This window comes from Columba livia, chromosome Z (assembly GCF_036013475.1).
Source record: "Columba livia isolate bColLiv1 breed racing homer chromosome Z, bColLiv1.pat.W.v2, whole genome shotgun sequence".
In the NCBI taxonomy this organism is placed as follows: Eukaryota; Metazoa; Chordata; class Aves; order Columbiformes; family Columbidae; genus Columba; species Columba livia.
Genome location: NC_088642.1, coordinates 1037687 through 1064900, shown reverse-complemented (window position 1 = coordinate 1064900; position 27214 = coordinate 1037687). Strand labels below are relative to the sequence as shown.

Below are 27214 nucleotides of genomic sequence, written 5' to 3'. Positions count from 1 at the left end.
GGTAAAACGTCAAATCGTCTCCCAGGGTGCTGGCGCCGAGCGCACCGAGTCCTGCCCATCTGTCTTCTATCATGTCCGCCAACAGAGCTGACAATTATCTTAATGCCCATATGCTTAATTGTGAGCTCCTCAATTCCCCCGTTGCCGTCGGAAATCCTGCAGGAATTTCAATTTGGCATTCCGCTGGCATTTGGGGTGATCGGATTCGCGGCCCTGCCGGTTTCTCCCCCGCAATGGCGGCGAAGCCTCTGACAGCGGGAGCCCCCAAACGTCACCGCGTGTCACAAAAGACGAGAAGCCTCGTCCAAATGAGCGCTCGCTGTATTTCATTAACCACCCGGTCCCAAACCCAAAGGGGCGCCGTGACTCCGCGTGGCACAGCGAGGAAGGGTTTATTAAACACTTGCAAAGCATCGTCCCCCCTCGCCGCGGCTCGGGGTCGCTCCTTCGTTACATAAAGGAGACCATCCAGAAAGGTAAAGCATTCAAAGAGTAAAACTGTAGGGACTTGCAGGAGGATTTAACATAGAAGCACCCGGAGCGGTAAGAGCGGCGCTGCTCAGAGCTGCGGGGTACGGACAGACGTGCGGAAGGACAGACAGACAGAACGTCCCTGCATGCTCCCACCAGAGCACTGGAAATCGCTCTTTATTCTCAAAAAGTACTGGGGCAGATAAAAAGATGGAGGGATGTTTCTAATCAGACTTACAAGATAATATAGGATAATTGTTAACAGCAAGTCGAGACCGCAGGCAGAAAGATAAAAGGGAACCCTGCCAAGGGGAACTTGAGAAAATCTTTTACTACGAGACCAAATGCAAATAACCGAAAGCAAGTGCAAAATAGCAGAGACAAAAACCCTCTCCTTGTTGAGACGTTTGAATTTTCAAACCACGAGACGCTAAGAAAAGACTGGAAGGGGCATTATTTGCTTTTAAGAAAGCATCAGATGTCACGGGGCGCTTAACGGCTGCGCTCCCGCAAATCTCAATGGTAAAACGCAATGAAACCCTGAGGACGCCTTTCAGGGGAGAAAAAGGGGTTTGTCTTCATACCTATGAAAGAAAAGAGCCAGGGAAATGGGCTGTTCTTCCCCATCCCCAGCTCACCATCCTTCTGTGATCATCGACAGCAAACGGTTTGGAGGATTTTTAAATCGATGTGTTGAATGCAAAGAAAACACGCCACAAAGTCACCACCGCTTTAGCACGGACATAGCGAGCTAAAGTTTTCTTTCTATTTAAAACAAAGATTTCCTGACATTTCTTCTCCTGTAGGTTCTCAAGAGACGGGGCAGGTAACCATCTATGTCGCATCTCACAAGGGAGTGCTAACAACTACCAATTCTCTTTCACAACCCGCCCTGTGATCAGTGCTGCTTGGTGAGATTTGCAGCTTTTTTCCTGCCAACCGGTAGATTTCATGGCCAACCCATGGCCATCCCTACATTTCTCCTCCCTGTGACTGACGTGAGCTCATTTTCCCCCATGTCCAGATGGGATGGTGTATTTTCCGAGACACAGAAAGACTTTGACTCCACTCGGGTTGCAAACATCTGTGTGTATGTGAACGTATCTACCGCAACAGATCCAAACCAACCAGGAGCAGAGGACTCAGGGCTGATTCTGCCACCGCATCTCCCCTGCCCACAGGATGCTCCGTCCAGTGTGAATACCCAAAAAACCACTTTTACAACAAACTTGAGGCCTCAGATGTCCCCTAAAACGGGCTGGCCATTTCCCGCTCTCTTTAACCATCATTTTCTTTCCTCCTTTGAGCATTTAAACGTTTCCACCCAAGCAGCCCGGCACCTTCTCAAGAGCATCACCACGTGCCAAACGTGTCTCAGAGCCACCGTCTGCCGGGGGACGCGACTTATGTCAATAAAGCCCGTCCTATGCGAGGTGTTAGGGCCCAAAAGCGAGATATGGCTGCGGGCAGCTCCCCGCATCGCTGGGGACACAAAAGCTGCTGCATTTTGCGCATCCCCCTCCCTCAGCAGCCAGCGGGACGCTGGTTCGTCTGTTACACAAACAGCTCTGCCCCGAGGCGGAGCCAAGATACGAATCGTTCCCCCCAGCCGGGGAGTGGAGATGAGAAATACTACTTATCTTTAGAGAATCAAACTCGCTTTGAAGTTGTATTAATATTTGATTTAGCCCCATCTCTTTAAACAGGCTCCTAGTGCAGCGCTCAGCAGACTGGAGTCAAAACCACCAACCCGACAAAGAACACATCCTAAAATGATACGGGAGGTGTGAGCGGGCTCTGCTCTTGATGTGCAAATCTCTGCCCTGCATCTTGCGGGTACCGAGCACGCTGTGGTGTCACGTACAGCCCGCTCGATAACCCAGCCCAAGGGAAAAGCCCACGAGAAGCCCCGGTTTGCTGGTTTGGTGGCTATTCAAGTTTAAAAAGTAGCAGTAGAGAGAAGGCAGGGATGGAAATTGGAGGCTGACAATCGTTCGTGGCTGCACGTACCGGGTACCTGGCCAGACGGTGCCCGAACCGCACTTGCGTTAGGCTTTTATGGCACTGCAAATTTTCAGTAGCTACGTCTTGTCTTCTCTTACCTTTGCGTTTTTGTTTCATATACGGTGACAGGTATCAGTGCCAGCGTCAGGTTTTACTGGTTATGCAAGTGTGTGTGCATCCCAGGTTGCCTGCGCTGTCTGTACATTCATCAGGGACGCGAAGCCGCTTTAAGAAAATAGGTGGCAATTCATTCTCGAATACTCAGCATTTCACGACGGAGATGTTTTCCTGACAAAGAACCCCAACTATTGTGCTGTGTCTCAGCCGCTGGTTTCACCAATGGTGCCTCCAACCGGTACGTCCCAACAGCACCTGCTAACCTGGATTTTGCTTGGAATTACCTCGGCTTCCGTGTGTCGTGTATATGATGATGGAAACTTCATCCTCCAGAGCAAGGAAACACCTTTCTGCCCCAGGAGTGCATCCTGAGCAGCAAGAAATGGTCCTAGAGACATTTCTTTTATTGCTTACAGGTGGGCATTGGAAGTTTGGGCATGGGAAGGAGCAGCCACGAGCTGTAAGAAGTTGGGGGCACTGCACCCCTTTCCTTACAGTTAACCCTCCTCGTGCTGAGAGGTGACTTTCCTACGATTAACTGTTGAAATACAAAAGAAAACTATCACCTCCAGCCTTTGAGCTCCGCTTAGGAAGAGATTAGTCCTAACTTGCCGATATCACGAGCAAACGCAACGAGCAACACGCTTTGTCCCTCTAAACCCCATGACCTTGTGTTATCCACTTAGATAAATAAAAGCAGGCGGCGGGCAAGTTGTAAGGTGATGCATGTTAACATGTGTTCAATATTGTCAAAATTTATAAGGCTGACAGAAAGCAGATTTGTGCAAAGCCCTCAGAAACCTCTAGCGCTATATTAAAAAGGGAACAGCGCAGGGCACTCCGACACAAATGGTCTCGCACTGTATGTGTGGATTATTGGTCCAAATTATTCCCTCTTATTTAACTGCACCAAGGTCTTTCATCTCCAAGCTATACAATAATAGTTTCCATATGACCGGTGGCTCAGCTATAAATAAGATCAAAAGAAAAAGAAAGGATTTAATAAAAATCAAGAAAAAAAAGACGACGTTAAGAGTGGCATTAAATCAGGAAAAAAGCCAAGTTCACATTTCTTTCTAGAGCAAGAAGTAGCGCTGAGTCCCGAGCAGCTCGCCAAACCTCTTATGAAAGCGCTGCTGGCGAGCCAGTTGTGTGCAAACGCCGTTGAAACGGAGCCCAAAGTGGCAAAGCCGGGCTTTGCCGTTCAAAGGAGGGAGAAGATGACGCCCAAGGACCAACAAGCGCAAGCGCCACGTCTCCAGGCGAGGCCACGGGAGCTGCCCCCCAGCACTAATTCACCCCACTTTCCCACCACGGGAGATAATTAAAGTATTTTAAGGGAAACCAACCGGTTGCGACCTATTCTGGAGAAGGGGTTGCCATGGCCAGCGGAGGAAGTCACTGCAATAATCCCTGCGATTTCTTTCCAACAGAGATGATTATTCATTGAAGTATTGGCTAAATCCGGAGATATAAAGGGTCCTAAAGTGCAGGATTAGGAATATTAAGTCTTCTTCGCCGAACGGCCAGGGAGGGAGGGGAGGAAATGATGCCGCGACCAAGTCTGCACACCTGGATGCTTGATTTTACCCAGCCCAGAGCATCCTCACCCTGGCTGCTGCCTTCATCCTGAGCATCCTCATCCTCTCTGCTGCCTTCATCCCGAGCATCCTCACCCTGGCTGCTGCCTTCATCCCAAGCATCCTCACTCTCGCTGCTGCCTTCATCTCGAGCATCCTCATCCTCTCTGCTGCCTTCATCCCGAGCATCCTCACCCTCGCTGCTGCCTTCATCTCGAGCATCCTCACCCTCGCTGCTGCCTTCATCTCAAGCATCCTCATCCTTGCTGCTGTCTTCATCCTGAGCATCCTCACTGTCACTGCTGCCTTCATCCTGAGCAACCTCACTGTCTCTGTTGCCTTCATCCTGAGCAACCTCACCCTCACTGCTGCCTTCATCCCGAGCATCCTCATCCTTGCTGCTGCCTTTATCCTGAGCATCCTCACCGTGGCTGCTGCCTTCATCCCGAGCATCCTCACCCTCACTGCTGCCTCCATCCCCAGCATCCTCACCCTCACTGCTGCCTTCATCCCGAGCATCCTCACCCTCACTGCTGCCTTCATCTCGAGCATCCTCACTGTCACTGCTGCCTTCATCTCGAGCATCCTCACTGTCACTGCTGCCTCCATCCCCAGCATCCTCACCCTCACTGCTGCCTCCATCCCCAGCATCCTCACCCTCACTGCTGCCTCCATCCCCAGCATCCTCACCCTCACTGCTGCCTTCATCCCCAGCATCCTCACCCTCACTGCTGCCTCCATCCCCAGCATCCTCACCCTCACTGCTGCCTTCATCCCCAGCATCCTCACCCTCGCTGCTGCCTCCATCCCCAGCATCCTCACCCTCACTGCTGCCTCCATCCCCAGCATCCTCACCCTCACTGCTGCCTCCATCCCCAGCATCCTCACCCTCACTGCTGCCTCCATCCCCAGCATCCTCACTGTCACTGCTGCCTTCATCCCCAGCATCCTCACCCTCGCTGCTGCCTCCATCCCCAGCATCCTCACCCTCACTGCTGCCTTCATCCCCAGCATCCTCACCCTCACTGCTGCCTTCATCCCCAGCATCCTCACCCTCACTGCTGCCTCCATCCCCAGCATCCTCACCCTCGCTGCTGCCTTCATCCCCAGCATCCTCACCCTCGCTGCTGCCTTCATCCCCAGCATCCTCACCCTCGCTGCTGCCTTCATCCCCAGCATCCTCACCCTCGCTGCTGCCTTCATCCCCAGCACGCGTCCCGCTCCGCTCCTCCAGTTCACCATATTGCACCAAAAAGCAGTTTAAGGAGCAGGCAGCTGTGGAGCCCAAACCCGGGAAACCAAACACGACGGGTTTAACCACAGCCCTAATTAGCTGGTTTAGTAATGAAAGGAGCCATTGTGCGAGGACAACGCCTTCCAGAAAAGGTGCCGTTTAAATAGTGGTCAGTGGTTTCTCTCCCGGTCAAAATGAAGTTTATAGCTCCGAAGTAATTTAAAAATATGATAGTGGCTGTAATTGTGCAGCATTAGGAATGTCAACCAATTAGGCAGAAAATGGTGCCATATAAAACCTGCACCGGTGCCTGTTCTGCCCGACTTCATTCCAATAAGGTCATTCTGTCCAGTTTTTTTTGGTAATATATATTCTACCTGCTAACTAAAAAACACAGACAAGCAAAACCAAACCACAGCTGCAGCCGCTACAACCGTGCTAAAGCTTCGGAACACAAAAGACACTGCAACAAACCAGCAAAAGCCACATTTTGCCTTTTAAATAACGCCAAGTCGCTTGACTTTTGTTTATGTAGGGATGACATAACCGAATTACTTCACGAGCTGCTACTTTAACTCCTAGGAGTGGAAAATTCCATAAGTTACTGTAATGTGGATGTAAAGAGCGGCGATGCGCAGGCCCGGGCCGCGTTGCTGCTCCTGGGCTTCCCAGCACTAGCTTAGCAATAACACAGCCCAGTTTGTGGGTTACGACGCTTTTAATCGACGCCCTTGTGCGCTGCCACGGAATAAACGTGTTTCCTAAGAGCAGTGTGACACAACCCCCACGTTGTGGTCACTCCTGCCTCTTTCCAGAAGTTTCTTTGCGGGTGTGGGGTGGTTTGGTCCCAGCTTTACGAGCACACCTCGCTGTTCGTGACCGTGTTTCCGGCCCCGCAAACGCTGGTGCATGTGCTGAACTCCAACGTCACGGCTGGTCCCCGGGGGACCACGCGTGTTTGTGCAAGCTGGGTGTGCGCGGGGTGGGAAAGCTGAACCTCCCCTGCCCCACGAGCCCCAGACCCCACAAAGGGCCCGGCTTTGGGTGGTGCTGGGGGTCCCAGCAACAGCTTTTCCCCCCGAGCTCCTGCACCGGAGAGCTGGGATTTCAGAAACAGCCTCATTTTGAGCCTTTCCTGCTGTAATTCTGACTGAGGAGCAGGCAGGAGCACACAGGGTGCAGGCAGGAGCACACAGGGTGCAGGCAGGAGCACAGGCAGGAGCAGGCAGGGTGCAGGCAGGAGCACACAGGGTGCAGGGGGGAGCACAGGCAGGAGCAGGCAGGGTGCAGGCAGGAGCAGGCAGGAGTGGGCAGGCAGGAGCACACAGGGTGCAGGCAGGAGCACAGGCAGGAGCACAGGCAGGAGCACACAGCGTGCAGGCAGGGTGTAGGCAGGGTGCAGGCAGGAGCGGGCAGGGTGCAGGCAGCAGCAGGCAGGGTGCAGGCAGCAGCAGGCAGGGTGCAGGCAGGGTGCAGGCAGGAGCACACAGGGTGCAGGCAGGAGCACACAGGGTGCAGGCAGGGTGCAGGCAGGAGCACACAGGGTGCAGGCAGCAGCAGGCAGGAGCACACAGGGTGCAGGCAGGAGCACGCAGGGTGCAGGCAGGGTGCAGGCAGGGTGCAGGCAGGGTGCAGGCAGGGTGCAGGCAGGAGCACACAGGGTGCAGGCAGGGTGCAGGCAGGAGCACACAGGGTGCAGGCAGGAGCACACAGGGTGCAGGCAGGAGCAGGCAGGGTGCAGGCAGGAGCAGGCAGGGTGCAGGCAGCAGCAGGCAGGGTGCAGGCAGGGTGCAGGCAGGAGCACACAGGGTGCAGGCAGGAGCAGGCAGGGTGCAGGCAGGAGCACACAGGGTGCAGGCAGGAGCACACAGGGTGCACGGCGGGCACAGCCGCTCTCTACAAGTTTCCGGCCCGTACCTCCCACTGCTACTTTATTTACTGCAGCTGGCCGGCCTTTTATAGCCTGTTTCATGTATTAAAATTCAAATGTGGAAAACATTACCAGTATCCTCCTTGATTTTTTTCTCTTTTTTAAAATCCCCCCCCCTTCAACTTCCTTTTCAGCGTGGAATGTATCAAATGGTCAAAGGCGAACTTCAGCCTGACTCGACTCCCAAACTATTTCCTTTGTTCTGATGTTTTCCCTTCCAAATTCAGACCAGTTTTCCAAAAGAAACCATCGGGCCCGACTCCTTTCGCCCGAGCGGCGGCTGCAGACAGTGAGTAATGCTGCAGACTCGGGGTTTTCAGAGAAACAGCCTCGTTTGGTTCGCAAAGCACCCGAATTCCACTCAGCCACCTTGCCACTTATTTAGCAGAGTCCAAACCAAAACCGGTCCGACCCCATCGCTCCTGAAAAAACAAGAGTCTCCGCAGCCCTAAGAACGCGAAGGAATTGCTGGATGCGTTGCTCGTTGTCGCTGCTTTTTGTTGTCTCAATCTAACCTCACCTACATCTGGTAGTGAAGTGAGGAGCGCAGATTTATGGAAGGAACCGTCTCTGAAGCGATGCCCTGGGTGCGTGTTGCAGCAGTTTAACATATGCAAAGCCAACACAGCTAGAAAAGTTAAGCTCTTTTCTCTTGATTGAGAGCAGATACGCAGGAACGGTTGTAAGTCACAGATCTGGCTTTTAATAAAGCCAGATTTCTTCATTAAAAGAAGTTTTGTTTAAACACTGGAGGAAAAAATAGCTTTGTACCACTGAAAATCTTCGATTATATGCATCCCAAGTGTATTTAACAGATTACCTGAGGCCAAGCTAAATTACAATCTCGACTTTCCTTTTGTGAATTCTCAGCGACCGCCACACAGCAAAACAATGTCTGCTTCGTGCTCATTTTACTGGGAAGGGGAGAGGAGATGGATTGAAGGGAGCTGCTGAAAAAGCACCTTTTACCTCTCACAACCTTTCACCAGACCACTCGCACTTCACATTTGGTGTCCTTTTTAATCTGCAAAGTCACGGCTTTTAATGCTATTTTACATCGCTTTTAGCGACGTTTAATTTAACGAGGAGAATATCAAAAAGAAGCAAACCCCTCCTTATTTTCCTTTCTCAGGCGCTGCATTTCAACAACCGATGTTACATTTTAATAACTTGAAGTAATAGGAATTATGGGCGTTGTATGCGGTCAAGTTGAAGGGGAGAACTGTCTGGTCAAGGGGAGCTGGGTGAGGACACCTGAAAATCAACGTGGGGGAAGCAGGAGACAGCTGGGATGTTTTAATAGCGGCCAATCTGGGTCGTGAGAGCTCTGGGTGATGGTCAGGCTTGGGTTAGACATAAAACCCAATGGAGAATTCGGAGGGTTTGGGACGGCCCTGCTGAATAAATGCCCGCTCCCCCAAACACTGGATGCTCATTATTGTATAATCACCTAACCCACTGTCCCCAGCAAGCAGCAGGGACGTGGTAATTATGGAATAATTGGCCACCAGAAGAAGCTCCTTCCTTCCTTCCTCACACTTGGGCATCAAAGTTTGCCTTTCTTTTTCTTCTTCCCTCGCCAAAAGAGAAAAGGAGGAATCCCGCCTGAATCCCGTCAAATCAAACTCAAAATGTTTGCATTTTCCAGATGATGTCTAATCCTATTTGGAATGCTTCTGAACATTTGGCCTTGATTACATCGTGGAGCAACGAATTTCACAGGTCATTGTGTGTTGAATAAAAAGTATTTCTTTTTGTCAGGTTCACTGAATGTCCCCTTGTTCTTTAATTATAAGGCGGGATGAATAGGAGAGCTAGATTTACCTTCTCTATGCCGCCCATTATTCTATGCACCTCTATTATGTCTCCTCTTATTCATCTCCTTTCTAAACAAAATCAGCGCAATCTGTTCGGGCTCCCTTCACATGAAAATCCTGCCACGCTCGCAGCCCTTCCTGCTGCTCGTCCCCAAACTCGTTCCGCTACACTTTGAGACGGGAAACCAAACCACAACACAGGGAACGTACATACATGTATGTATATGTAATTATACACCCCCAGCATATACCATCACTCCATCATTTGGGTGCGCCTTTTCAATTCAATGGGCTTTTGGGCTTGTTTTTCGGGACTCTTGCACACTGAGGAGCAGTTTCCAGGTGGCTCCAGCAGAGGCAAATGCTCTCCTCCCGACACATACGGTTAATTGCAATTCCTTCTCCTAATCTGCCCTGCCCTGCCCTTAGGCCGCGGGATGAGCCGGGATCAAGCCCAGTCCTCCCTGCCCTGCCCTTAGGCCGCGGGATGAGCCGGGATCAAGCCCAGTCCTCCCAGCGCCGCGCACCAGCGACCGGCTCACCAATCTGTCCGGTCCCTTTCTCTTCCCACGTTATTTTCCCCTCGTTTTAATTAACCTAAATAGCCTCAACCATCTGAAAATCCCAGCAGGTAACCCCTCGTTCCCTCCCTCCATTCCATGTGCGAGCAAGCAACTCTATTTCTGGAAGGAAATGGGAAGTATAAAGGCGAATGCCTGTGAATCCTGTTGGAGATCGCACTGATCCAGTTCAGCTCTGCGTGTGCACAGCTTCAGCGCTTCCTAACCGAGAACTGCTGCAGAACCCTTGTTTCTCATTAACTTCTGCTTTAAGATTTCTGTAGACTCATATGCATTATGTAAGCTACTCTTCCTTATTATTTTTCTGACATTAAAGAAGATTGAAGAGACAAGCTTTTCCTTTGCGAGAGAGAAAGCGACGGCAAAATATTTCCTCCGCAAAGTGCAAGACATCTGTCCTGGAGACCTGAGCGGTGCACGAAGAGCAAATTACAGACCTAATCCCGCGGGCTTTTGTGGCACGTCACCCGGGCAGGCAGCACTGACCGACCAGGGACACGGGGACACGAGCTTGTGAGCCCGAGGAGGGTCAGCAAAGCCCGGCTTTGTGCACCGCTTAGTTCACACTGGAGAAGGGCTGTGTAATCCCGAGTGAAGCACAGCCCACTTCTAGTCCAGCTCTAGCTTCTCCCTTCTCCCCCCGACTTTAAGCATGTGTTTAGAACAAGGACAGGATTAGCTACTGTTCCTTAAACCTCCAGCCCTGCATGCCAAAGCTGAGCCTTACAGTAAGAACTGCACCCGGATTCCCAAGCCAGAGGTGGGTCCTGAGTAAAACACAGCACTGGTGACATCGTTTCGAAAGCAAAAAGGGACAAGCGTTTCAGGAGCCCTCAGCCAACCCAGGCTTCGTTAGCAAGGACGGTTAACGAGCAGCTGGGTACCAGCAATACCAACCGCTGAGGGCACAGCTGGGGACAAACAGCAATGGGGACACAGCTGGCATCTCATGCACATACACACATTTTGGTTGGAAATGACCCTCAAGATCGAGTCCTGACGTTAATGTCCCATGTCCCTGAGAACCTCACCTGTGTGTATTGTCAACCCCTCCAGGGCTGGTGACTCCAGCACTGCCCTGGGCAGCCTGTTCCAAGACCCCACAGCCCTTTGGGGAAGTAATTGTTCCCCAGATCCAACCTCAACCTCCCCTGGTGCAACTTGAGGCCGTTTCCTCTCATACTGTTGCTGGTTACTTGGGCGCAGAGGTCAACCCCTCCATGCTCCACCTTCCGGGCAGTTGTAAGAAGGTCTCCGCTCAGCTTTCTGTCCTCCACAGCCACACAACAGCTCGCACGCACACCCCGCCCAAGGGAAAAGCAGCATTCTCCCCGCAGATACGCACACCCCGGTACGGAGAAGCCAGGACTCACCATGAGCGAGTGGCGGTTGGCGGAGAGCAGGCCGGTGCCGTAGCCGGAGCCCAGCCCGGCCATGGCTCCGTTGTGCGAGGGCCCTATCAAGCCGTGCATGTCGGCGTGGCCGCCGGGCATGGCGGTGGCGGGGCCCACGGCGTGGTTGCGCAGGACGTGGATGGCGTCGTCCAGCCGCTCCAGGCGGTCCTCGATGCGGCTCTGCTGTGGGGACACACAGAGCGGGAAGAGCATCAGCAGGCGCCGGGCACCGGGCGCTGCCCGGCGTGCGTGGGACGGCACGGACAGCCCGTCCTCCCTTCTCAACCCCTTGCTCTTTATTTCTCTCGCTTTGGGCCTTTTGGTTCGTTTTGGTTTCTATTTCTTTTCTCTGTTTCCCTCAGGTAACATTTAGAGTAGCGTTGCGGGGAAGGAGAGAGCATGGTTAACACGAGTACAGCTTTGATTTTCATGGGCAAAACAGGTTCAATGATTCCTCATGAACATAATCATTACAGTACATATGTTGCCCTCTGTGTCTTTGAAAAGTTTTAGTGATACTTAAAAAAAAATAATAATAAAAAAATAAAAAAGAAGTAGAAGTAAAGAAACAAATATACCACTGATCATAATCAAGCTCTGACCGGGATTTTCCTCCCCCCGACTAATCCCAGGATCACACACAAGGAGAAACTACCAGGTCCTACGGCTGAGGCTTCGGCCGCTCGTCACACAGGACGTGTCCGTGTGTCCTGCTCTGGGAACGACCCGTCTGCGGAGCGGGGAACCTCAACTCTTTGCTCTTTCATTAAGTACAAAGGGGGAAGCTCTCAAGGACAGTCCTGAAGCACTGGGGAACCTGAGCTGCAGACAGGATTAGGCAGAGCTGATGGATCTCTTCAGCACATCTCTAAACCAACCCATTGCTCTCCAAATAACTAAGAAACGTCCCGAAGACAGAGAGCCTAGAAAATATCACAGTCAATCACGAGAAACATTTCTGTATTGGGGCAGGAAAAACAGTCCATGCTGATTCCTGACCCTGGCAAACTGCTAACGAAGCCAACAGGAGTGCGGTATGGCCCGCTCCACGGGTTCAATGCTGCCCTCTCGGCTATTAGCTGATTGCTTTGTTCTTAAGGAAACTTTGAAGCTCTAGCGCTATGTGTTTTACACCCGACAATATGTCAGGCATTCCACACCGCTCAGTGAAACCACCTGCACTTCCACCTGAGACCAACAACCAACCGAGAAGAGCGAGCCGGAGGACACGGGGCTTTGTGCAGTTCCCCCCTGTCCTACCGTGCCTTTGGCCAGCTCCGGCTCTCGCTCACCCTTCCATGAAGGAAGGCACCAAGTCTTACTGACACCTCTTTAACCCTCTCTGCCACATGAGCATTTAGGAGTAGCTTGGCTGGGTAAGCTCAGCTTGCTGGTGTTTCTCAGGGAGAGACGCGAGCGATAGGCCAACGTCCTGCGTGACAGCCCCACAGCTTTCTACTCCCCTTTGCTCCTCAACCTATTCCATCCACCTGCTCAGCAGCCCCTTATTTTTGTGGTCCTCGCTTCCCTTTTCAATAGTTTCAACACAACATCCCCGGTGGATTAGGAGACCCTGGCCAGCAGCACCTCAAACCGCATCACGGATCTCCAGAGCACCCATGAGACAAACTGAGAGGTGGGGAAATCAAGCCCGAGGGCCTAAGTGGTCACTAACGAAATGAAAACCTGTGTGAGAAGAATGGATGAGAAATGGAAAGAACAGCAAGTAAAATACTGAGGCAGAGGAGGTCACCAATCAAAACATACCAAAGAGTGTAAGGGACCTTCATAATTGGGAGATGATGACGCTTGACCTCCATTTCTAGACCAAACAGCTGTGCCTGCTAATAGTAAAATCGGAATTACCATTAGAACTATGCAAACAAAAATGTCTTTCAAACTTTTTGGACAGTTTTGTAGACATGTAAATGCCGTATTCCAGATAGACTATAGAGCAGACATATGGAGAACTTCCAAAATACACACGGATGGAAAAAAAAAAGAAAAAGAAAGGTATTTTGTAGCGAAGCACATAGATGCAGGCCACAGAGCAACTCCGCATACAGGGCCGCATTCATTGCAGCTCAGCGAGGAGCAAACGTGGCGCTGGTGGATGGAGGAGCCACAGACAACACGCTCCACGCCGCCCATGACCTCGTCCCACCAGCGAGCTTACAAAATCTTTAATAAAATAATAATATTACTAATAAAAAATGGCGAGTGAAAGCACCGCACGCAACATTCACGTATAGGCCGATAAGGTTTGCGCTCTCTCGGGGCGGAGTGTTCGGTCTGAGCCAAAACCTTCGGGTTTGTATCCGCTGCTCTAATCCTGCTCCTGTTGCCGCGGGGAGAAAAGGGGTCCTGCCCCCCACAGCCCTTCCGAGGCAAACACGGGGAAAATAAGGCCTTTTTTAAAGTATTTTCCCAACAGCTTTTATATATATATATATACAGCACAACGCTTAGATAATTTATAACACTCTTTCAAACGAGTGATCTCCTGAACGATCTCGAAAAGCGGGGTTAAGCATTTGAGATGGCACTATCAGGATCTGAACCGTGCTGTCTACACCGAGCGGCGCTTGCTTGGACTGGGACAGCCCAGGGTGGAACTCATGGCAATCTGGTTTTAGGCTCCCACAGTTAAGATTTTGTTTTCTCATAAAAGCCAAAATTATGCCAGTTCTAATTAAAACTTAAATCTTCCCTTCCCTGGTCCCCATGGAGCATTTAGTTGAGGTTTTGCTACAGCACTGAGCTGCGATCTTTACTTTTGAAACAGTTTTTAACTTGATATCCTTGAGGGAAAGCGTCTTGCATGCTCAACGCTTTCAGCTCCTATTTAAATGCACTTATAGTCCTTATTTGTATTTATTTTGACACTGGGTTCTCCCTCTTTCCCCGCAGAGCCTGCAGAAAGCCCAGCAGCCCAAACTGAAATGGGATGTTTCCCTTTGGCTCGGCCCCTTCCATTGGGAAGCACCTTGTGAAGAGAAACGCAGCCCCAGTGCTGGGGGTGCTAAAATTGTGGGCAAAATAACAGCATTTTTGGAGTTGCGGGACCCCGCTCCAAGCTCTGACAGGCCGGGTGGTCGCTCTGTCCCCTGCTAGGGGTGGCTTTGTGGGGACGCTTGCTGTGTGTCACCCCCACGTGACGTGTTCCTTCAGTGTGACAGAGGTACACGCGGTGTCCCCGGCCTCCTGGGCCTCGCACAAGCCTCTCATCCCTCCTCCCAAAAGGGTTTTGTCCCCCCAGGTCTGTGTCTCTGTGGCTGGGGCATCACTTTGCAGGATGAGGAGCCCAGGAGCTCCTTCCACCTCTGTCCCGCTACTCTCAGGGCCCATGGACAACGAGGGACGCGTCTGCCCTGTGGGAACTCGGCGGCCTCGGCTGCCTTTTAGGACTCCTGGTGAGGTTACAAGCATCCAGGGCTCATGCAAAGAGGATATTGGGGGGTCTTGGGTTCCTTGGGATCTAGATCTTGCCTCAAGAGGCCTCCTCCAAGGCGCCAGCGTGCGCTGCGTGGGAGGAGAAGCCTGACGCTCCAGCTGGAAGGTCTCAGGTTTAAGAAATCCGAATTACATCCAGGGAAACATTTAAAACACCTGATGCTCATGAGAACTACCCTGGGCCTTTGGGTCTTTTCAGTTTAGGTTGTTATCAGGAAAGCGGGTTTAGTTCAAATGCGCAATTATTGTAAACGAAGTACAAAATCAACTGGGGCTCGGTGTGGCCGGAGACGGATTCTACAGATCAGCCCTGGGAATGTCCGAGGAGGCGTGGGGCTGCCACGAGGGCCTGCATGTCCCCGCACGGGGACAATCTCTGCGCCCAAGGGGACTGCAGAGCCACGAGCACGGGAGCCCGCTGCGCTGCTGCCGACGCCTGGGGCTGCAAGGACCGGCTCCCCCGCGGAGCACACGGCACCGCGGGAGCTCGCTCGGCGCCTCCTACCAAAAAACACCCTGAAACGTTCAGTAAAATAGAATCGTAACAACAATACCTGAGAGAGAAGGGGGAGAACCAACAGGAGTTGAAGGATTTGATGAAAAGCTGTTGTTGGTGTGATCTGGAGAATAGATCTTTAAAAGATGATACAGAATTAATCTAAAGCCATCACAAACTGATGCAGAAAGAAATATGGAATTCTTATGCATTCAGTTCATTTAAATGAAAGCAGGACAGGTTAAAAAGCCTCTTATTCAAATATTAATACTTTTATAAAGACAAAACTGTATTAGACGCAGGAAGCTAGACAACAGACCCCATTTGATGGGAACAGACACTAGCCAATTAAGCGATGGTTTCTGATCGTCACGTGGATCTGCTACGGTAGATCTACACATTTTCATTGCATAGGCTGCTTTACAAATGAGTGTCACTGAACAAGGTGTCCCCGCTCGTGCCATTTGTCAGGGCACCACTTCAAAGTGGATTCTGTACTGTATCGGTTCTTTCAGGCAAACTAGAGTTGGACTTTTCGCCTTTTTTTTAATTTTCTTTTTTAATGAAGCATCGAAGAATATGCAAAAAAATATATAGATATATTAACTCTCATGAGAACTCAATGGAACCCACTCTGCCCAGAAAATAACTCTAGTGGTCCTTATTAAAATCAGCCCGTGCCAACCGGTACCGCGGCAATAGCGGGGGCACGGCAGGTTGGAGTCCCGCGTGGAGCCGGCAAACCGCCGTGCCCCCGCTACCCGGGTACGAGCTGGTAACCGCTGACTCTAACAGCAACCACAGGGACCGAATAGGTGGAAAGTGCCGCGAAAAGAGAAAATCTAGCAGCAAATTCCAAAGGAATCCCGTTTGCGGGTGGCTGGGGAGCGCACGAGTCGTCCCGCCGTTCTGCTCAGCCCTCCCTCGCCCTAGGGAACGGGGGGACAGACTGACGGACGCGGCTCCCCGGAAAGCCGGCCCCTCTTCCCAGCTCTACTCTACACTAAATGAAGCCTCAAACGTTTCAGACCCCACTTTGCACTGCTCGCTCAACGTTTCGCTCGCCAGTGACTCCGCGACCGGATCTCTCCCGTTTTGCTGCGCATCTCGGACTCCAAGCGTCCCACTCTGCTTAAATGGCACACTTTGAAAATGGTAAAAGGTGTATTCCAAAGTAAATGTTTCCTTACAGAGGCGAGTGCTTTCCCCAGCGCGTCCCCGGTCTGCGAGCTGCCTGCCGCCCCGCTTCCTCTGTTGGCTGCAAAACAAGAGACTCCATGTCAAATCAGGCACGAAGGCATCGTCGACTTCTATTCCTGGTCCACTTACTCATGACTTAATTGCATTTTAATGCTAATTACATAAAATTAATCTTTAATTGCCATTAATTTGTTTGCTAAGGTAGATATCAAACACATTCATGCTCCGTTTTTGCAGATAAAATATAAAGTTGACATGCTGGTTTTTTTTAAATATACGGCTTATTTGATAGCAGTTGGCCAAATGGATTTACTTCTTCTGAACAAAGGGCTTCTAATAGTAAAAGATGCTCAAAGGTGTGGCAAATAGGTGCTTTGGGATGTGCAAATCCACTCTAACAAGGGTTTTCCTTGGATACTCTTAGCACCCATATATAACAGGGCAATATTTCACATATAAAATGGACTTAGTGTTCTCCTCACTTGCCCCATGACCCTGGTCCTTTGTACACTCTCCAATGCATGTTTTAAAGACATTATTGAATTCCATAGGGACCTTTCAAAACTGTTCCTATTGACTTCACTTGAACACTTCCTGAGTATTTCATGAAATGATTTTTTATATCTCTAAGGTGATGGGCTTGTACCTTTTATATAAAAGCCGGGGAAGGGGACCAAATTGCCTGTGTTTGCACCACAATGGACAAGCACAGGAGCTTTTTTGGTCATTGATATTATTAAAACCCCCCTCTGAGCTTCACCCCCGTATTATTCAGTTAAATCTTCGGGGCGTGGGAAGGAACGTGTGATCCCAGCTCGGTTTGAAATCAGGCGTTGAGATGTATAAAGAAAGATATATAAGGAAACGTGAAGACAGAGAGAAGAGGCGATGCCATCAGAGATGCAGCTTATCGGGGTAATCTAACGCTGTAAATCACAACCCAAAGCTTTGTGCCTCAAATGATACCAGGCAGATGTCCAGAAATCCAGTGACTTCGCTCTAAAGTGAACTGCGAATCTAAATGTAAATCATGCATTGTTTTTTCCTTCTTCTAAGTGAGTCTAACTGCATTACTGTAAAATTAAGTCCTCCATTTGGCTGTCTGAAGGCTGGCTTCTCCTAACGAGCTGAGCTGCACGGCTCCTGCGGGAGAAGCCAACGCAGGGACCGGTCCTGCTCCTACAAACCCGGCAGCGCCACATCCTTGTGTTAATTACCGCTAACAACAAAGGAATTCTTCAGATATACTCAATATGAAAGTATAAAATATATACAATGAACCCTACCCATTCAAAGAAACCAACCAAAGGGTTGTTTTCCACTCGTGGCCAGTTAGATGGGGCAACCTGTTGCTTTAAGGTAAGCAAAGACCAAACAAAGCAATAGATTTAAAAAGAACGGGGCAAATTCATGGAGAACAGCCATCGGTGGCAAAATGGGCAAAGGAAGGTAAATAGGGCACCTTCTGCGTGAAGGACCAAGATATAAGTAGAGAGATCTTCTGGAAGTGCTCGTGTCCCTGAATAGCTCAGATTACTTACATTCGGCTAACTTTTCATCTGTATGCTTTCATTTCTTGTATCACTAACTATTCTACATGCAAACCGTGGGATTAGTCAAAAATTGGCTCCAAGTGAAGCGTCAATGTAAAGGTTTTAAAATAAGGCAATAAAAAGCAAAATAAAGAGCCAAATGAAGCTTCTAAGAGCTCTCAAGAAACTCAAACCCACACTTGTTTAAGCGCAGAGTAAAAGTGGCTGCTTAGAGCAACCCAGGCTGGAGGGAAGAAAGCAGGGAGATTTAAAACCTAATATTGAAAAAACAAGGAAAGATTAACAAAGAGCAATATCCCTATGGATAAACACAGCCCATTGCACAACCAACACTGCTTTTCTGGAGGCAAGCACGTCCTGCAAATTGAAATCAATTCAAAACCATGCTGAGCACATGGATAGAGGTGATTCTGTAAAGGGAAGAGCTTTGCACTCTGGGCTTTCACCAAAACCACCTCCCAAGGGCTCGGGAAGAAAATGAACTATCTTCAGATAGCAGGAAGTGAGGATATTCTTGCAGATTCCGAACTTATTAGGAGAGAGATTACCAGAGCAGGAATGAACAATTCGCTTTGTAAGGGAGGAGAGTTACCAGGAAGACGGGACCGTTCCGTAGAGGAGCTTTTGCTCTGAACAAGGACAGATGTTTTCAAGCTCTTACACAAAACGCTCAAGAGCTCAGTGCAAGGAACCCTGTGAAACTCCCCCAAATGCGCAGGGACACGGTTCAGCCAAGACATTGCACGCGTTGAGCTTTAATTCAATGAAGTATAAAGGTTTCAATTAATGAATCAAGGACGGGTGCAAGAGCAAGGGAACGCTTGAGGAAACTTCCAGGAAAAGGCATGAGAGCGGGTGAGGTCCATCCCCACGGAGCAGACGGCTGCATGGCCAGCGGGTCCATGAAGAGGTGAGGAACGGGGCAGGGATGTCCCGGAGCTGCAGAAACGGCCAGGATCGCACTTGGCCACCGAACGCGTGAGAAGGCCAAGTTTTGGCATGATGCCGAAGACACAGATAACCTGGGAACGGGATTTGAAAACGGGACTCGAAAACACAGCACCAAACCCATCGCTTCTACTGGTGAGATATTTCCCCACTCCTAAGACAATTAATATGCTGAAGACATCGTGAAAGCCCGCGACCTTTTGATGGATTGATTGTAACTCTGTTGAAGAGCATGTTTATTGTTACAGTTCATCTCCTCCAACTTTCTCAGCGTGTTTCTGCAAAGAACAATTCTGCACTGGAAAGCGAGGGGACAGAATGATGAAGTGCAGCCTTTCCACGTCCTGCTGCTGGGATGCCGATTGTAAATCTGAAGATTATTGAATAAACTTCCAGGAATCTGTATCTCAGCGAGTATAATTCTAGCGAGCGAAGCATCTAGTGTAACCGATAGGCTGGAGCCTCCTATGAGAGAACTCCAGCCAGACTGTTTATAGTTTAAATTGGAGTACAACCTCGCGCTGTTCTTTTTGAAACAGCAGACTGGAAATTACGTTCCTATGTAAAGAAGGGTGGAAAATCTTGCACCATCTCGGTATTCACGGCTGATGATCCTCCCAAATTATGAGGAAGTGACATCGCTGCATAAAAGCAATGTTGTTATGGTGCGCGACAGGTCACCACCCTCCTGGAACCGGCGGCTTAATGTTCTTGTAGAATATACAGTGCGGTATTATGCGACTGCTCGGGTAATAAAATTACCGCGAAAGCAGCGCCTCGAGGGGAAACGCACATCATGCTTCTCCTGGAAAAGCTGCACGTCACAGCGCACAATGTCACACGAACAGCACGGCGCGGGAGGCGAAGGCAGCGAGCGGGGTGGACACGCGCGCGGGCCGGAGCCGCGGCGGCGCTGTCTGCGGCAGCGCCTGCTCACGCACCCAGCCCCGCAGGGCTCACAGGACGGAACGCTGACGCTTAGAATAAAATGAAGCCCGGCCAAGGCCGATCCCTGGGAAGGGTTTTCTCCGGGATGGGCACAAATGGCGTTCTGGGGCAAATCGGGGACAGGAGCGTGTGGGCAGACATGGGGGAGGTTCACTGCTTCGGGAGGAGAACAGGGCTTGCCTCGAGATCCCAGCCGTGCTTTTGCAGCCCTCCGTTCAGACGGAGCCCAAGAGCACTACTTGTTGAACATTTACAGCTGCTACGACAATTCCGCGTGTTTGTGTTGGTGCTCTTCTGATTCACACTGGGTTTTTTTCAGGGGATGAATCCAGATGAAAATCCAGATGCTGGTTTTAAAGGGGATGTTTGGGCACTTTTCTGGGACACAGGGCAGCAGTTTGCACTCATGCTCCTACATCCCTCCGCAAGGTTTTAGGTCCCTAAAAGTGACCATATGGCTTCTGCACAGCTGTGCAAAGACTAATTTGGGACTAAATTTGACACTATTAAGACTTTTTTTGAGGGAGAAAGAGATTCTCCTGCGTCACGTGCACAGAGGCGGCAACGCGCTGTAAAGGAAGAACTCTCCGTGGAATGGCAAGATTGAGCACAGAAATGCTATCCCGAAATGGGATACATTCTTCTCAGACAGTGACAAATTAAGAAGAGCCTGTATTTAGTTTCTCCTTTGTTCAGAGACCTTGAAAAATATGATGCCCATGTGTTAATGTTTCAACCCACCCTCCATTCTTACTGCATTAGTCCTGCTCGCAGTCGCTCAATACAGAGTCATGTGTGTAATCTGAAACATGTGGCCAGCGACGTGTTCCCTATTTACCAATTATTTCATTAGCTTTATTTGCTCTTTGAGATAGGGGCAAGCAATATTTTTCTATTTCCTGTATTTAAGCACGAAGCGGTATTCGTCAAATATTTAAGGATGGAGAGGTATGCTCTTAATTCCCAGTGTGACTCTCTGCAGTGTTAGAGGCTCTTTCCCTACACGTTTCCACACGTCGCCCACACCACGTGGAAACCCAGCGAAGAGCTGAAGGGGATGAATGTCCTGATACAGAATTATCACCTCACGCGGCACTGCAGGCCATTCAATCGCTAAGGACAAGAAAACTAGTGGGATCAGGCACTTAGCTGGTGCAACGTTTTCCATAGGAACTCTGAGGCAAAGCGCTCTGCTGCGATATTTAATTCACAAAAAGTAGTAGGAAAATGAGTAAGCAAAGGAGGCGAAGGTCAACTATGATGTATTATAATAAATAATACTTATTTCCATTAAATATTTGCTACCTCTCTGCACCTACTGGGCTGATAAGCCAGTCCTTCCGCACACCGTGATATATCAGTGAATAACCCTCCGCCTTGGTCTCTTGGCTCCAGCACAGGGCGCCGGGGCGGGTCGGAGCGGGGGACGGGAGGTGCTGGGGTGGCAGCGGCACCCCCAGCCCGACTCACCCATGATGCTGTCCGTCCCGTTGGCAGGGGGCGTGCAAGAAGACGTGCTGTAGTGATTGGTGCCACTGCGGTGGAAGGTGGACATCGGAGGAAGACTGGAGTTGATGTCTGCTGAGGAGTGGGACGGGTAGCTCTGCAGCAAGAAGGGTTACAAAAGGCAATGTTGTAGTTATTGGGAACAGGGAAGGCAGCAGGGCGCTCACGTTGCCCCAGTCATTCTTCACCCAAGGGAGAAAGGCCCTACGACTAAGCAGGGAGCCTATTTTCCTTCCCCGAGGAGACTCAGCGTACGCCTCTCTGATACGGATAAATATCCCCAGGGAGCGTTTCGTGGCTGATGATGGAACCACCAAGACGTAATGAGAAGAAATGATGGAAGAAAACCGAGGCGATGTATCAAGCCAAGCGTTCTGGGAGGGACAGGTAGCGGCTGGAGGAGAAGCCTTCCCAGGGACGCGGCAGAAACCCCACGCTGCTTCTGACACGAAAAGCCAAGCCGTGCAGCGCCGGGTTTACAAATGGTGCCGTAAGGAAACACAGCGGCACCCCAGAACTCAACGCGCTCCCTTTTCCCTCCCGCTGCAGCGCCTGCATGACAGACACGGGAAAACGTGACCCATCGGGTTCTCAGACACGTGTCTGAGGGACACACGGGACTTTGGTCGCCATGTGGCTGCACCAACACAAACCTTCACTCCCGTCACACGGGTCGAGGTTTTTGCTGAAAACTATAAACCTGGCTGACACAGAATCGTTGAATGATTTTGGTTGGAAAAGACCTTTAAGATCATCGAGTCCAACCATTAACACTGCCAAGCCCACAACTACACCTTGTCCCTAAAAGCCTCATCTCCGCCTCTTTTAAACACCCCCGGCACACTAGTGCTGTAATGGGTGTAGGACCGTGTGCAGGCAGGTCCCGCAATGTGCCCGGCTCTGGGTTTTCCAGACTCCATCTGAAGCCTCCTGAGAAGCACGGGAGCTGGAGACGCACAGCAGGACCTGGCCCATGAGCTGCAATCAGTGCCAGAGCAGCTCTGTGCCCCCAGGCTCCGCAGAGCAAGCTGCCTGAGAACATCCTCCCCGCCATTCAGTTACTGCTTCAGGATTTCTCATAATGAAGTGCCAAGTAACTGAATACCTGAAGGTTATCTCGAAGAACGCAACCAGCACAGCCTAAATCTGTTTTTCCTATTCATGGAAAAATGACCATCAACTCTGACTGAGGTCTGAATAACATCTTTGACTCATAAACCGCTCCAGGACTGCAGCCCCAAACCAAAGCGGCTGCCACGGCAGAACTCAATTCCTGGAGCTGATGGGAATTCCTGGAGCTGATGGGAATTCCTCCTGGGATGGAGAAAGGAGTGAACGCGGAGCACTCGGCTCAAGGAGCCCCATGGCTGGTCCATGGCACATATCAAAGTGCTGGTTTAGGGTTTGCCCATTTCTCAGGAGACATCAAACCGCAGCTGCCAAACGTTGTAGGAAAACAGGGGATGTGAATACGGCGTCGTGAACTGTTCTCTATATTCAATGCATCTACCTCGAAAATCACTGATATGCCTGAGAGAGTGAAAATAACCAATAGCGGCTTTTCTTCCTTTCTTTTTCTATATGTATTTTCTCTGCAAGTGACTGACAAGCTCAAGCCACCTAAAATACAGAAGGCTCTGGCAGTCCAGCCACGCATAATTAACAATTAATACGAGCATCATCGGCACTAAACACCTGCACCTTGAAATAGCAGCAGTGGTCCTCACCACCTCTGAAATTTAGGATAAATCTAATAATATCTACATACAAAAACATGTGGAGGCCTTTAGGTGGAACATCCCTCCTTGTTTTACATTGCAGGAAAAGCCCCTGCGTGTTACAAAGCCGAGACATTCAGAACGGAGCTAAACTTGAACACAGAGCCTGAGCTGACACCAAGAGCCACCTCGTTCTGATGAACGAGCACCGGTGTAGATAACAAATGAGATTAAATGGGGTTTTAAAAGTTATGCTCCATTTTTATTATATATGCTTGTCACTTCAGAGCAACGTTACATTAAGTTTGCTTAGCGCCTTCATTATGCCTTTTATAAGGACATGATTAAGCAGTTTTTGAGGCAATTTCTTTTGCTTTTGACTTGCTATTAATGTCACATAGCAGCGTGCTAACCTCATTAAATGTGAGACTTTAAAGATTTGGTTTGCAAATTAATTTTCCATTGGCAAGAGTGAGCTTAGTTCTCCTCATTCCCCAAAAGATGCTCCTCCAAGACCTCACAGCAGCGGACCCTCCAAACCAGCCCTCCTCGTTACTCTTCCTTTTTAATGGGCTTCGAGAAGGAAAAGCAGAGGCACGGAATGGAAAAACACGACTCGTGGCGTTTCACACATTTGGAGAATTACTTCACTTTGGCCGTCTGGTTGTCACGTTACCTCTTCCATAAATCAAACCCCAAAACGGAGTTGATGGAACGCAGCGTTATTTGCACATAATCAATTCAGCCGTGATACCAGAACATCCCCGAGTGGCCCGGGCGGAGGAGGAGGCGGTGCCGTGACCCCCGTGCCGTGTCCCCCGCGTCCCCACGTCCCTTACCAAGCGGTCGTGCGGGTGCAGGCTGCAGTAGCTGCTGGACTGGGGGATGTGGGAGGAGTTGCCCAGCATCCCCCCGTAGCCGGGCTGGTTCATCCCGCTGGAGGAGCTCCACGGGTCGCTGCTGTGGTGGCCATCTGCAACACAGGAGGGGACAGCGCTGCCGCTAAGCCCGGCCTAAGCGCCCGAGCGGGGCTGCGGCGCTTCGGGGTGAAAATGAAGGTGAACAGAGCAAACGGGAATACTCGTGGCGTCCTGCGATGCTTCGCTGCAGCGCTTAGGTGTGAAACTTCCCTGCTGCTTTAGCTCTGGAACTATAAACTCAAGAACATAAACCCCATTATACCAAATGTACTCAGAGACAGAAGTCTGAACATTGAGACGCTGAAGCCCGCAGAAGGAGGATGGGCTGAGGAGCTTGGTAAGTGACCAGATAACCAGGTAACTCTTCCCTGAGGGGCAGCAGAGCTGCAAGAGGCACGTGGGCTGGGAAACCTGTTGGCTTTTGCAAACTGCAGGAGCCGCTCTAATAAAAAGTGATGATGTCTGTCTCACCTACAGCCCTGATCCCGCACTTCAAACAGCCCGGCAGCACCGGCCCGGCCGTTTGAACAGCCCTCCGCTCCCATTTATGTCTTCAATAGCAATCTGCCAGGAGATAACATTTAAAACCGCAGAAGGGCTGAGCGCTGCAAAGGGTAAATATTTGATATCATTAGAAGCCTATTAATCCCCAGCTTTAGAACTCCATAGGAGTTGCATAGCAGGTTGCTCTTCGGGCGGTATTTATTCACGTTTGAAGCCAAGAGTTTTCTTTGCAGTCACGGCCCCTTTTTGCAAAGGGGGTGAAGCAGAAAGTGTCTGTATCTCTATGCAGAATCAAATCTGCTCCCTTGCCCTGCAAATACTTCAGTCCTGCTGAATTAAACGCATTTACTCACCCTTTGCTTAGCTAAAGCAGAGCATATGTAGGAGTGTTCAAAAGCTAATTAGTGGCAAAAGATGAGTGCGTGGATCTTTCCGAACTCTAAGAATTTTATTGGACAAGTTATACCGAATTTCATTGTACTTGCACCTAATCATATAACCCGGCAGCAGTGACTACACAAGAACAATTAACCCAGCCTCAAATGAAAGAAAGGGCTTCGTTTTAAAATGGTTGCTCTAAATGCACACAAACAGGCACACGTGTAGCACTGATACTTTGCGTGAGACAAAAACCCTTCTCGTTAACAAAATACAGCAAAGTACACGCACAAATTTGTGGGCATAAAGTATGTGCTGGAAATAAGCCTTTGGGAACCTGAGGTGATAAGAGGCTGGGAAGTTATTTATTTGGCTGCTTAAGGATCAAAACAAGACGGGCAGAGACACAGCGGACAAAGGAAGACGCGCGGGTCTTCATTTTAATGGTAATGGTACAGACTACAAGACATTCCTGCGTGTCCCGACGACATAGAAACCGAAATACAAGCCCAGAAAATACAAGCGGAGATTTCCCGTGTCTTACCTTGCATGAAGAAGGAGCTGGGAAAAGTGCTGGCTGCTGGTTTTGAGGATGGATAACCCGGTGAATCCCTATTGTAGTCGGCAGTGCTTGCTGACGGGGCATAAACCTATGGGAAGAAAGCCTCATTTAGGGCGAGTTTTTACCTTGCTCGGTATAAATCAGTTCACAACACAGCCTAATTCCTCTCTCGGAGCACAAAAACCCCAGTAGATGTGTGACTGGAAAATAAATCTTAAGCTTCAAAAGAAACCCCAGCCTGACATTTTCCAGCTTTAACCAAGGATATTTGCAAGGTATTTGTCAAAGTATGGATTTCTGTAAATAAAGTGAACAAACAGATGTACATATGTTCTTCCTAGAGCATTACGGAGCTTAAAATAAACAGAAAGCTGAAACAAAGCTGGTTTTCTCCTACACAAGCGTGCAGACTTTACCCACTTAGGAAGAAAACCGAAAGCACTGCGAGGCCGTCAAAAACTTTATTTCCCAAACTCAAAGAACAAAGCAAATAAACCCAGCATTCTGGAGAACACTGAAAATTACAAACATATCTGGGGATATTAAATTCCCAGGAATCACGCTCTTTCCAGAGAAGCCCATTAAAAACCTGGATGTACACAAGACCACCAACACATCGGGGGAAATCTCCTCCTTTCGCAGGCCTTGTTTGTCTGTGCAATCAACGGGCTACGTGTGCCAAAACCCTCATTTACTGCCATGTGTTCGCTAATCCGCCGGAGCCTCCCGCAACTCGCCTCTTCCTCAAGACGCTTCTATTTCTCGCTTCGGTTTCGTCCGACCAGCATCTAAAGCAAAACCGAACCGAGCAATCGTCCCCGAGACGAGGCGGCGAGCGCGGCCGGTGCCGCGCGGTTGGCCCAGGCGCCGGCTCTTTGTGTCTGCTGGAGGTGCCTCTCTCCAGATGGTCAGGAAGACTGAAGCACTGTCATCTCCTTGATGAAAATGGATACCTTCCTGCCTCCATTTTGAAGCAGGCAGCAGATCACAAAAATTGGCACGACGCCTGTTCGCAGGTCACAGCCGGAGGGAAGGGAAAAAACCCAGCGGCGAAGCTCGGCCGAGCAAAGGGCTCGGCAGAAACACATGAAAACAGCCCAAAATGAACCGCGGGGAGGACGAGGCTGAGGGTTTGGGAGGCTGAATGTCCCCGTGTGGCATGGGGCTCGCCTGGCACCGCAGCCCCCGGTGTCGTCAGCCCGGACGTCACCACAGACAGGGCCAAATCAAAGCCTTGGTTTTTAATACGGCGCCTTCTGCCTCAGTTGAGAATGACGTGGGTGTGGGGGGCTCGGGGTATCATAGAAGGGGCACACAAGGATCATGGAGTCCAACCCCGTCGCCGCATAGGACAAGGGGGAACGTCCCCCCGCCCGCGGTGCAGCGCTGGGAGTGACCCATCCCAGGAGACGACTGGGATGGTAAAACCAAAGACAAGGCGGCTCCGCACCCAAAATCCACCCCTCGGGGCGGGGGACAGCGGGTGGGATGGCACTGGTGCCACCAAACCCCCTTGGAACTGCCGCAGCCCCAGTGCCACCTCTGACACCGTCAGCGGCGCTGTTGGCAGAGCCGCTCTCCCCTTCACACACAATCCCAGAGTGTCAGGGGTTGAAGGGCCCTGGCAAGCTCATGCAGTGCAATCCCCCATGGAGCAGGAACACCCAGATGAGGTTACACAGGAAGGTGTCCAGGCGGGTTGGAATGTCTGCACAGAAGGAGACTCCACAACCCCCTGGGCAGCCTGGGCCAGGCTCTGCCACCCTCACCCCCAACAAGTTTCTTCTCATGTATAAGTGGAACCTCCTGTGTTCCAGTTTGCACCCACTGCCCCTTGTCCTGTCACTGGTTGTCACCCAGAAGAGCCTGGCTCCATCCTCCTGACACTCCCCCTTTATAT

The 27214-nt window shown here is 50.5% G+C and overlaps 1 protein-coding gene across 39 annotated transcripts in view; it reads right to left on the bottom strand.

The window, feature by feature from the left end:
• The window catches only part of LOC135577379 (transcription factor 4), a 176395-nt gene that overhangs the window by 10462 nt on the left and 138719 nt on the right, over window positions 1–27214 (bottom strand). For 26 of the 39 annotated variants that reach the window (XM_065046755.1, XM_065046757.1, XM_065046754.1 and 23 more), the window contains 7 exons: window positions 25297–25402; window positions 23790–23923; window positions 21197–21329; window positions 16268–16335; window positions 15136–15214; window positions 12896–12972; window positions 11108–11311 (listed from right to left, as the gene is read on the bottom strand). In XM_065046755.1, coding sequence (XP_064902827.1) covers window positions 11108–11311; window positions 12896–12972; window positions 15136–15214; window positions 16268–16335; window positions 21197–21329; window positions 23790–23923; window positions 25297–25402 — 801 coding nt within the window. The remainder of the gene's footprint in view (window positions 1–11107; window positions 11312–12895; window positions 12973–15135; window positions 15215–16267; window positions 16336–21196; window positions 21330–23789; window positions 23924–25296; window positions 25403–27214) is intronic. The other 13 variants (XM_065046751.1, XM_065046749.1, XM_065046746.1 and 10 more) reach the window with 5 other exon arrangements.